Raw genomic sequence first — 12,875 nt, forward strand, 5'->3', positions numbered from 1 at the left:
TCTCACCTTAAACCAATGTCCTCTGGTTCTTGATTCACCAACTCTGGGTAAAAGACTATGCATTCGGCCTATCTATCCCCTCATGGTTTTATACGCCTCTATAAGATCACCTCTCATCCTCCTGCGTTCCGGGAACTATGTACCTGTACTCCTAGATCCCTCTGCTCGACAACACTCCTCAGGGCCCACTGTGGAGGTCCTGCCCTGATTTGACTTCCCAAAATGCAACATTTTCTGCATTAAACTCCATTAACCATTCCTCAGCCCACTTGCTCAGCTGATCAAGATCATACTAAAATGTTTGATAACCATCTTCATAATCTACTATACTATCTACTTTGGTGTTATCTGTAAATTTTGCACGGTAGCGCAGCGGTAGAGTTGCTGCTTTACAGCGAATGCAGCGCCGGAGACTCAGGTTCGATCCTGACTACGGGTGCTGCACTGTAAGGAGTTTGTACGTTCTCCCCGTGACCTGCGTGGGTTTTCTCCGAGATCTTCGGTTTCCTCCCACACTCCAAAGACGTACAGGTATGTAGGTAAATTGACTGGGTAGATGTAAAAATTGTCCCTAGTGGGTGTAGGATAGTGTTAATGTGCGGGGATCGCTGGGCGGCGCGGACTTGGTGGGCCGAAAAGGCCTGTTTCCGCGCTGTATATATATGATATGATATGATATGCCTTGTACATTCACATCCAAATATAACCACATAAGATATAAATCAAACAGCAATGGCCCAGCACTGATCCTCTCAGCACACCACTAGTTACAGGCCTCTAGTCCGAAAAACACACTTCCACCATCACCCACCGCTTCCTTCCATGAAAAACCGATTGTCCATCTCTCCCTGAATCCCATGCAATCTAACCTTCCATAGCAGCCTACCATTCGGAACCTTATCAAAGGCCTTGCAGAAATCCATATAGTCAATGTCTACGGTTTTGTCCTCATCAATCTTTTTGGTTACTTCTTCAAAAAACTCAATCACATTCGTAAGACACGATCTTCCACATACAAATCCGTGCTGACTATCCTTAATCAGTTCCTGTCTATTCAAATGCATATATGTCTCATCCCTCACAATCCTCTCCAGTACTTTGCCTACAACTAGGCCGGTCAGGGTGGCGCAGTGGTAGAGTTGCTGCCTTACAGTGAATGCAGCACTGGAGACCTGGGTTCGATCCCGATTACAGGTGCTGTCTGTACGGAGTTTGTACGTTCTCCCCGTGACCTGTGTGGGTTTTCTCTCCGAGATCTTCGTTTTACTCCCACACTCCAAAGATGTACAGGTTTGTAGGTTAATTGGCTTGGTAAATGTAAACAAATTGTCCATAGTGGGGTGTAGGATAGTGATAATGTGCGGGGATCGCTGGCCACTGTATCTCTAAACTAAACTAAACTAATGTTAGGCTCACTGATCTATAGTTCCCAGGCTTTTCCTTGCAGCCTTTTTAAATAGAGACACAACATTAAGTACCCTCCAGTCTTCTGCCATCTCATCCGTGTCAAAAGATGATTCATAAATCTCAGACAGAGCTCTTGAAATTCCCTCTCTAGTTTCCTTGGATATATCTGATCAGGCCTGGGAGATTCAGCTATCTTCATTCACCTATGACCTCCTCGGCCATAATACGGTCTGTCCTCAAGGCATCCCCATTAACTGTCCAAAGACCCTTCATGCCTTTCTCCACTATAAAACAGAGGGGAAATGCTCATTATGGCTCATCTCCTGCAGTTCCACACAGCGATGACTGCTTTGTTTTCTGCGGGACCCTATTCTTTCTAGTTATGCTCTTTCCCTAACTGTACATGAAATTCTCTTTGGATTTTCCTTAATGTTGTCTGCCAAAGCTATCTCCTGTCCCCTTTATGCCTTCCCGATTTCCTTCTTAAGTATCACAAAATGATGGATTAACTTGGCGGGTCAGGCAGCATCTATGGAGAGAAGGAATGCGTGACGTTTCGGGTCGAGACCCTTCTTCAGACTGATGTCAGGGGGAGCGGGACAAAGAAAGGATATAGTTTGAGACAGGAAGACAGTGGGAGAACTGGGAAGGGGAGGGGAAGAGAGGGACAGAGGAGCTATCTAAAGTTAGAGAAGTCAATGTTCATACCGCTGGGCTGTAAGCTGCCCAAGCGAAATATGAGGTGCTGTTCCACCAATTTGCGGTGGGCCTCACTATGACACTGGAGGAGGCCCATGACAGAAAGGTCAGACTGGGAGTGGGAGGGGGAGTTGAAGTGCTGAGCCACCGGGAGATCAGGTTGGCTAAGGCGGACTGAGCGAAGGTGTTGAGCGAAAAGATCGCCGAGCTTGCGTTTGGTCTCGCCGATGTAGAGAAGTTGACATCTGGAACAGCGGATACAACAGATGAGGTTGGAGGAGGTGCAGGTGAACCTCTGCCTCACCTGGAAATACAGTTTGGGTCCTTGGATGGAGCGAGGGGGGAGGTAAAGGGACAGGTGTTGCATCTCCTGCGGTTGAAGGGGAAAGTGCCTGGGGAGGGGGTGGTTTGGGTAGGAAGGGACGAGTGAACCAGGGAGTTATGGAGGGAATGGTCTCTGCGGAAAGCAGAAAGGGGAGGAGATCGGAAGATGCCAGTAGTGGGATCCTTCTTAAGTATGCTCTTCAGTTCCCAAAGCACCTCCATGGATACATTTGATCCCAGCTGCCTAAACCTGTCCCAAGCCTCCCTTTTCCTGATCTGAGCATCAATTTCTCCTGTCATTCAGGCTTTCTTATTCCCACCTGCTTTGCCCTGCACTCTAACAGAAACATGCATGCCTTAAACTTTTATCATCAGACGTGCTAATTTAGAATGATCTGAATTCAACTCATAAGAAATTTATATCATTCCAGTCTGGGAAGCAAAATGCAGACATACACAACCGTTGTTTACCTTTAATTGAGTTTAATTTAGTTTAGTTTAGAGATGCAGCAGGGAAACAGACTCAACGGCTCACCGAGTCCACATTGAACATTAAACACTCTAGTTCTGTGTTTCCCCACTTTCTCAGCAACTCCCTACACTCTAGGGACAGTTTACAGAGGCCAATTAACCTGTAAACCCACACGAAAGGAAACCAGAGCACCCGGAGGAAACCCACACGATCACAGGGAAAATGTGCAAACTCCACAGACTGCACCGGGGATCAGGATTGAACAGGGAACTCTGACACTGTGAGGCAGCGGCTGTACCCACTGCACCACTGTGCCACATAGTGCTATTAAAAGGCCACTGTTATTATTGTGTTATGCTGTATCTTAGTGTTGAATGTCCCATGCCTGCGCTTGGCCCATATTCCTCTAAACCTTTCCCATCCATGTACCTGTCCAAGTGTCTTTTAAATGTTGTGATATTATCTGCCTCAACTACCTCCTCTGGCAGCGAGTTCCATTTATCCATCACCGTCTGAGTGACAATGTTACCCCTCAGGTTTCTATTAAATCTTGCCCCTCCCGCTTTAAACCTATGTCCTATAGTGCTTGATTCCCCATCTCTGGGTAAAAGACTGTGCATTCACCTTATCTATTCCCCTCATGATTTTATACACTAAGATTGTTCCTCAGCCTCCTGAGCTCCAAGGAATAAAGTACTAGCCAGCCCAAACTCTCCCTATAGTTTTAGTTTAGTTTAGAGATACAGCTTAGAACCAGGCCATTTGGCCTACTGAGTCCGCGCCAACCAACAATCACCCGTACACTAGTTCTATCCTACATACTAGGAACTATTTTCTTTTACGGAAACCAATTAACCTCCAAACCTGCACGTCTTTGGAATGTGGCAGCACACGGAGAAAACCCACGCGATCACAGGGAGAACGTGGAAACTCTCCACATACAGCGGCCGTAGTCAGGATTGAACCCGGGTCTCTGGCGCTGTAAGAAAGCAACTCTACTGCTGCGCCACCATGTCGCCCCAAGCTTAGCACCTCGAGCCCTGGCAATATCCTTGTAAATAATGTTATGTTATGAAAGTTAAAGATATTCAAAGATAGTGTTGTTACTTACCTACAGTGTTATGCCACCTATTCACTGCAAACAGCCTGCTACAGGTCACAGTGACCACAGCAGGGGTGCTGAGGTGAGGCAATGTGTTGGCTGCCACATGAGTAACAGGGGAGTTGGATGGAAATTTTAGTACCATTATAACATCTTGCTGCATCTGATCCTTAAACATGAGTGGGCTCTGTGGAAGGAAACACTGTTGAATAGAAACAAAGAGGAGAAAACAGAAGAGGCAAAAGGGAAAACACAATTAATGCGGAGGTTTGGTAAAACTGGGAAAAAACATTAGGTAGAGTAATCACATGCACAGGATAATGTACTGCAATTTTGGTAAAACAAACATTGCTTACATCTATGTGGTCTCGACAGCAGGATGGGTTTTAAGGGAAGACACAAGGAACTGTAGATGTTGGTTTACAAAAAAAGACACAAAGTACTGAGTAACTCAGCAGGTCAGGCAGCTTCTATGGAGAACATAGATAGGTGACATTTCAGGTCAGGACCCTTCTTCAGACCAATGGCATAGGGGAGGGAAAACTGGATAAGGGGCGGGTTAAGTGATAGGTGGATACAGATGAGGGGGGTGAGTGGCAGATGGGTGGAGTAGATGACAAAGACTAAAGGTGAAAAGGAGACAAAAGGGTGTCAAAAGAGTCCTGACCCAAAACGTCGCCTAAACGCGTTCTCCAGAGATGCTGCCTTACCTGCTGATTTACTCTAGCACTTTAGAGTGTCGTTTTTGGGTAGTAAGGGGTCCATGTTGGGAGTGGTACATGAGGTGGTGCAGAAGGCGTTCCAGGTAAAATAAACATTTAGTACAAACTTTTAAAGTTAATTCTATCAATGAATAACAGAAAGAACAAATATCAAAATAATTGCAGATACTGGAAATAAAAACTGATTTGATATTTTTGATGGTCAAATTTGAGTGACAATCCAGAGGCTGAGACCCCTCTCCATTTTACACGTCTGCTGGATTGTTAAATGTAAAATCTCTACTCTGCTATGTGTGTTGGTGGAGAGATTGCGAATTGTTTGTGACTGGATATTTCCAATAGCTCTTTCTTTTTTTAAACTGAGAGACACAAATGTGCACTAAATCATTTGCAAGGTAATGGGAAGTATACTGTACACCAAAATCATTTGTTACTTGGTATTATCCACACAGATAATGAAATATGTGCTACGAATGTCATTTATCGGATTCTTTCAGTATTATCAACTCTTTCTTTTAGTTTATTCTAGTGCCATTTATTTTCTTCAGAATATTTTTCATATTTTCTGCCATAATATTTTTGTGCTGCTTCTATTACCACATTCGCAGAATGTATTTTATTTTTAAATTATTTTAAAATTATTTTTGAAAATTTGAATATATCTGCATTATTTAACTTTTGAGCTCTATTAGTTTTTAAAAATATCAATAATCCTAATTTTAATTGTCTATCCTGACATTTAGTTTAGGGATACAGCATGGGAACAGGCCCTTCGGCCCAGTGAGTCCACACTGAGCATCGATCACCCGTTCATACCAGTTCTATGTTATCCCACTTTCTCGTGCACTCCCTACACACTAGGGGCAATTTACAGGGGACCAATTAACCTACAAAACCACATGACTTTGCAATGTGGGAGGAAACCACAGCACCTGGAGAAAACCCACCTGCAAACTTCACACAGAGAGTACCCATAGTCAGGATTCAATCCGGGCCCCTGCGCTCTGAGGCAGTAGCTCTACCAGATACACTACCGTGCCACCCATAATCTCTGTCTATACATTCTCGCTTCTATCACCTCCATCATTGTGAATCTTAATAGTACAGAATATCTTTATGTTTTTATTTTTCAGGCACAGAAACTATACCTTTTTCTTCTCTTTGTGCTTATTCCCTTGCCACTCTCCAGTAATTCTCCTTTCCACTGGTTCTCACTGACTCTCACACCTGTGCCCAGAATCTGCACCCATCTACCGGTTATGGAACCTAATTTGCTACCTCTCTGCGTACACATCTCCCAGTTTCACTCTTGCACTCTCTGATCACAGCTATCAACAAGGCTTGCTTAGTATCCCTCACTGAATATCGCAGGGTAGAAGATGGTGGTAATGATTGGGGAGTGCTTCAGATGGAGATAGAAAATACTCACTGTATAATAACAGTGGGTGTTTAGTAAGAGAACTGCTGATCTAAGGATAATGAGTTAAAATAAATGGAACAAAATTTATACAAAATAAATTTATGACACTATACACAAAATAATCTGCCCTCGTGTTTTATGAGATACTCATATCTATGGAAGTATAAATATTATAATCAAGTGGAGAAGATATTTATTGTACTCTTAGAGTCACGGAGTTATAGAGTCATGCAGCACCGAAACAGGCCCTTTGGCCCAACTTGTCCATGCCGACCAAGATGCCCCATCTACGCTAGTCCCATTTACCTATGTTTGGCCAATATTCCTCTGAACCTTTCCTATCCATGTACCTGTCCAAATGTCTTTTAAATGTTTTTATAGCACCTGCCTTGACTACCTCCTCTGGCGTTTCGATCCATATACCACCACCTACGCTATTCCCACCTGCCCTTGTTTGGCCCATATCCCTTGAAAACTTTATGAATTAATTTGAGACAACAATCGGGCTTTATTGTATCATTTTGCGGATGTGATCCATCCTCATCTATTGCAACATTTCATTTAATTTCAGCATCGAACAAAGTGAAGGTGTATTGCAAAATACGCAGTTTCTCACCAGGTGCATGGCCGAGCTGCGGGGTGGATGTGGCTCAATAAGCAACTGGGATGGCATTTGTCCAAGGTTCTGTATGTGTACCTCCATGGCCTGAGGGAAAAAGGAGTGACTGTCATGATCAATATGCATCAAAGTGATGGGTCAATGCTCCTCTGACAATGCAAGCACGCACTAGCCCCGGCTAAGACTGCTGGAAATTCATAGCAAAGACACTCCCTTTGCAATCTGTAAAATGAAGTGACTGGTTAGTTATTGTCAACAGTCTTTTCCTGCAACATGCGGCATTAATTATTCCTTTGCGATTGCTTGCAGGTTAATAGTTAAATGGTAACCACATGCAGTGTTATTTCAAACCATTTAAAACAGCAACGCTCTCAGCCAAAATACCTTAACAAACTCCGATGTAAGGAGAAAGGTATAGGGATCTTTAACACAATAAGTCTCTGCGATCTTTGAAAAAAAGACAATGGTCACAGCAATTACCACTTTGGGGAAAAGCAGATCACGCTCAAGAATTTGTTTAATTTCTCAATAAAAAATAACTCTGACATTTAGAACACCCCGCAAGCATTTGGGTTCCTTGGGGAAAATATACATTTGTTTATTTTTGGAACCAAAAATAGCAACTTGCTAACTCATATTCTGCATTGGTATCCCATTTAAATAGCTGCAGTCCTCAAAGTCTCACATGAAATAAACAGGCTGATAATAAGGAAAAGAATCTTGTGTAATTAATTATTACATAAACTACCAATTATCTCCTGCTGTGGAAAATCAAGAAATAACTAGTTTCTCAGGGGAGGTAAACCAGTCGGCACTGCACGGATGAAAGGCCAGGGACTGTCAGGCAAGAAGAAAATTCCTTCCAGCTATTTTTATTACCAAGCGGAGAGGTAGTCAGTAATTTGTTCATTTTCAATAGCAGGTTTGATTGGAGCAAATGGGATTAAGAAGCATTATAACCGGGAATCTTTGTGTGCTTTGACAGAGCAGGAAAACTACCGCCAACAGCACAGTTCAATTTTAAATACATTAAAGTTAAGTATTAACAAGAAAACTAATTTTTCCCACATCAACGTTTACTTTCGAATTAGGGCCGGGAGTGATGGGGGAATGGGGAAGATATATATTATAATAAAAAAGAACTGGACATAGATTGAAGATAGATCCCAGTGCTGCAGGGATTACTCAATTCTCTTGAGAACAAAAGGTTCTTTGATGCCCTTCAATGCTGAGAACAAAATTCTGCACTCTGTATCTTCCCCTTTGCTCAACCTATTGTACTTGAGTTTAAATTGATTATATTTATGTGTAGAATTATCTGATTTGACTGGATAGCATGCAAAACAGGTACACAGTACAGCACAGGAATGGCCCACAATGAAACGCGAGTTTGACTTGATTGTAGTTATGTAGAGTATTATCTGATCTGATTAGATAGCATGCAAAACAAAGCTTTTCACTGTACCTTGGCACACGTGACAATAATAAACCTAAACCAATACAGTTAATATACAGACAGAGGATTCCTCAAATAACTACTTTCAACATCATCTAATTTAAGAATCCTCAAACTGCAAAAAATCTAGTTATGTTGACAATGCAGGTCCAATACCTGAGGCCTATTTTTGTTCTGGCAATGAGATCATATCATTCAGTTTGTCTGCTGGCAAAACTAGAGCCCAGCATTTTAATTTTTACTGAGGAGAGAAAAATAACTACTGCATGCACCATATGGAGAATGCACTTGGTGGGAAACGTGCTTTTGTTTCCTCTTTTATATCCAAGCATAATGATTCACAGTCTGCTGAGTGAAATATTGTTCTTTCAATTTGCCTCCCCCTGCGGCAAGCTTGGGGAGACAATGAGCAGATATGTGATTTGTACAGAGAAGTAACAATCGCCCCACCGCTTTCCGTTTACACAAAGTGACTAAGAGACAGAAGATGGCTGGGAAAAGCAAACAGTGTGGATCGTTCAAGGTGCAACAGAGAAACCCGAGTATAATTTGCAGATACTAATTTAAACAAGCCCAGTCCATCACACAGACCAGACTCCGTACCATTGACTCCATCCACACTCCACACTGCCTCGGAACATAATCAAAGTCCCGTTCATTCTTCTTCACCTATTGGCCAGAAGGTACAGAAAAACCCTCTTTCCCTCTGTTATCACGCTTCTGAACAGTCCTTCCATAAGCTAGGGTACTGTCTGATTCACCTCTACCCCATTGTGGACATTGGACTTTATCTACGCAAATGATGCTCCACAATGCTGCGAACTATATGCTGTATTCTGTATCTCCCACTTCGGGCTACCTATTGGACTTGAGTTTAGATTCTGTGGTGCTGGCTCGAAGGGCCAAATGGCCTCCTCCTGCACCTATTTTCTATGTTTCTAAGTGTATTGATGTGTAGAATTATCTGATTTGATGAGATAGCATGCAAAACAATCTTTTCACTGTATCTTGGTACACGTGATGATAATAATAAGCCTAAACCCACTGTCTTCAATTACATTTTCATTGTGTTCCATTATCACCAAATCCCAAGGCACCGCTAGTTAGAACCATCAGACCCAATCCTCAAAATACTCTTGACTCTTGATATCTGGACTGGATGAGTTGCCTTAAGAGGAAAGGTTAGACAGGCCACATTTGTATCCACTGAAGTTTGGAAGGCGGCGAGGTAACGAGACCTGGGTGTCCTTGTACACCAGTCACTGAAAGCTGGCGTGCAGGTACAGCAGGCAGTGAAGAAAGCTAATGGAATGTTGGCCTTCATAACGAGAGGATTTCAGTATAGGAGTAAAGAGGTTCTTCTGCAGTTGTATAGGGCCCTGGTAAGACCACATCTGGAGTATTGTGTAGAGTTTTGGTCTCCTAATTTGAGGATGGACATCCTTGTAATTGAGGCAGTGCAGCATAGGTTCACGAGATTGATCCCTGGGATGGCAGGACTGACATATGAGGAAAGATTGAAAAGACTAGGCTTGTATTCACTTGAGTTTAGAAGGATGAGAGGGGATCTTATAGAAACATATAAAATTATAAAAGGAAGCTAGATGCAGGAAAAATGTTCCCAATGTTGGGGGGAATCCAGAACCAGGGGCCACAGTCTTAGAATAAAGGGGAGGCCATTTAAAACTGAGGTGAGAAAAAACTTTTTCACCCAGAGAGTTGTGAATTTGTGGAATTCTGCCACAGAGGGCAGTGGAAGCCAAATCACTGGATGGATTTAAGAGAGAGTTAGATAGAGCTCTAGGGGCTAGTGGAATCAAGGGATATGGGGAGAAGGCAGGCACAGGTTATTGATTGGGGACGATCAGCCATGATCACAATGAATGGCGGTGCGGGCTCGAAGGGCCGAATGGCCTCCTCCTGCACCTATTTTCTATGCTTCTATGTAACCTCAATTAAGCTGATAAGATTCTGAGGGCTTTTGACAGGATGTATGTGGAAAGTAATAGAAAGGAACTGCAGAAGATGGTTTACCAAAGAAAGACACAAAGCGTTGGAGTAACTCAGTGGGTCAGTGGGGGGGGGGGGGGGGGGGGGGGGTAGAGAGGAGAAAGAGGGGAGGAGCAGGATAAAGGTCCTGACCGAGATCCCCATCTATGCTGGTCCCACCTGCCCATGTTTGCCCATATTCTGCTAAACCTTTCCTATCCATGTACTTGTCCAAATCTCTTTTAAATGTTGTTATAGTACTTGCCTCAACTACCTCCTCCGACAGCTCGTTTCATATTCCCACTGTTCCTTACTCCAAAGATAGTCAGATTGTTGGACAAAGGCCAGAGATGAAAAAAAAACAGGTGTGAGCCAAAAGGATAAAAATGTCAAATTGTGAAGCGCGAAGATAGAAAAGTTGCGAATTGTGAAGCTGGAGGAAGGAATGTAACCGGAGGGGGAGTGGGAGGAGAAAAACGGTGCAAGGTCAGCCAAAGTTCAGGGGAGAGGAGTGAGGGGGGATGTGGATAGGATGTTTCTTCTTGTGGAAGAGTCTTGAACTTGAGGGTCACTGTTTAACAATAAGGAAGACTTCAATTAAAACTGAGGTGAGAAGGAACTTTTTCACCCAGAGTTGTGAATTTATGGAATTCTCTGCCAGAGGGCAGTCGAGGCCAAATCACTGGATGAATTTAAGAGAGTTAGATAGAGCTCAGGGGGCTAGTGGAATCAAGGGATATGGAGAGATGTTGAGCACAGGTTACTGATTGTGGATGATCAGCCATGAACACAATGAATGGCGGTGCTGGCTCAAAGGGCCGAATGGCTAATTATTTTCTAATTAAAACTGAGGTGAATTTTGTTTCTTATAAGGGGTAAAGACTCTTGTCCTCAAAGGGAAATGGAAGTAGAATCTTTAAATATTTATTCTCGGTGTTGATAGATTCTTAATAACAAGGGATTGAAAGGTTGCCAATGTTGAATTATGGGCATAGTCACATCAGCCATGATTTTATTAAATGGTGGAGCCGATTCACAGAACTGAGTAACTTCTCCGGCTCTGAATTCATAATTTTGTTGCTTTATGAATGTCAGACAACATAAATGAAGGAAAATACAAATAAAAATGATTGAGTGAGCTGCAATATTACATTTTTTCATAGCATCACTTTAGCCAAGTTGGAAAGTTCAGGCAAAACAGCCTCTTAACAATTATTTATGCCAAAGATGCCCAGCTTTTTCCAAAGGGAATCCTGTAATAGGTAACTAATGCTTGGTGATCTTCTGTAAATTAGAGATACAGCATGGAAACAGTCCCTTCAGCCCACCTAGTCCCCATCGACCATCGATCACCCGTTCACACTAGTTCTACGTTATCCCACTTTCTCATCCACTCCCTACACACTAGGGGCAATTTGACAGAGGTTAATTAACCTACAAAGCCTTTGGGATGTGGGAGGAAACCCACGCAATCACAGGGAGAGATATTGACATGGATGATGGGACACCCTGCCCTCAGCTGCAATAATCAGTGGCTGAGTTCCAGGAGACACTGTCCACCTTTAGACTTCAGAGATATAGTGTTGAAACAGGGCCTTCGGCCCATTGAGTCCGGCCCGATCAGCGATCACCCTGTACAAGGAAGCCTTCTTGACCACCCTATCCACTTGTGATGCCACTTTTGAGGAATTCGCAGAGTAAAACTCAAATGCTCTTCTTGTTGCAAGATTACACTTTGCTTAAAGAACACTAATAAGGATCATAAATTTTTGAATTTTCTGACATGGAAAGTCGTGCATCTTCACATGGTGAGTCAGGAATAGTGCTCTTCTATGCAGGACGAAACAATATTTTACAAGAACAAAACATAAAGTGCTGGTGGAACTCAGCGGGTCAGTCAGCATCTGGGGAAGGAATGGACGGACAATGTTTTGTGATGGGACCTTTCTATTAGAATAGACTGGTTACAACAATATGTCTCAAGTGTTAGTAAATGACTATAACATCTCCAAATACAGTTTCTTTAATGATTAATGGGGTCAATTATTAATTTGAAGTGAGAAAAAAAATCTGTTTTGGCAGTTTCAAATATGGCAAGGCTTAATGAATCAATATCCTAAAGCTAATCATTCTGAAGAAGGTTCCCGGCCCAAAACATCACCCATCCATATTCTCCAGAGATGCTGCCTGACCCGCTGAGTTATTCTAGCATTTTGTCTCTTTCCTTGGTAAACCGTCATCTGTAGTTTCTTGTATCTACCTTTTGATGTCGTTGCCCTGATACTTTTCCTCCAGACCTTTCGGCCCACAATGTCTGTGCCAAACATGCTGCCAAGACCAACTCTTATCTGTCTGCACATAATCCATTTCCTGCCATTTCCTGATCCCATCACCTTCCCATCTCCATCCCTTTCAGCCTTCTGCAGAGACCGCTCCATCTGCAACTCCTTGGTTCAGTCATCACTTCCCACCCAGTCCTCACCCTCCCCAGGTACTTTCCCCTGCAAACGCAGGAGATGTAACACCCAAGCAGTCCTTCCAGATGAGGCAGAGGTTCAAGTGCACCTTCTCTAACCTCATCTACTGCATCTATTGATCCTGATGTGGCCTCCTATACATTGGTGAGACTGTCCCTGAGTCATAGATTCGTACGACATGGAAACAG

General features: G+C 43.1%; 1 protein-coding gene across 1 annotated transcript in view; it reads right to left on the reverse strand.

Moving 5' to 3' along the window:
* The window catches only part of nbeaa (neurobeachin a), a 449,617-nt gene that overhangs the window by 24,990 nt on the left and 411,752 nt on the right, over positions 1 to 12,875 (reverse strand). The window contains exons 50-51 of the mRNA XM_078403202.1: positions 6,763 to 6,852; positions 4,014 to 4,206 (exon numbers count right to left, since the gene is read on the reverse strand). Coding sequence (XP_078259328.1) covers positions 4,014 to 4,206; positions 6,763 to 6,852 — 283 coding nt within the window. The remainder of the gene's footprint in view (positions 1 to 4,013; positions 4,207 to 6,762; positions 6,853 to 12,875) is intronic.

This window comes from Rhinoraja longicauda, chromosome 7 (genome assembly GCF_053455715.1).
Source record: "Rhinoraja longicauda isolate Sanriku21f chromosome 7, sRhiLon1.1, whole genome shotgun sequence".
Taxonomy (NCBI): domain Eukaryota; kingdom Metazoa; phylum Chordata; class Chondrichthyes; order Rajiformes; family Arhynchobatidae; genus Rhinoraja; species Rhinoraja longicauda.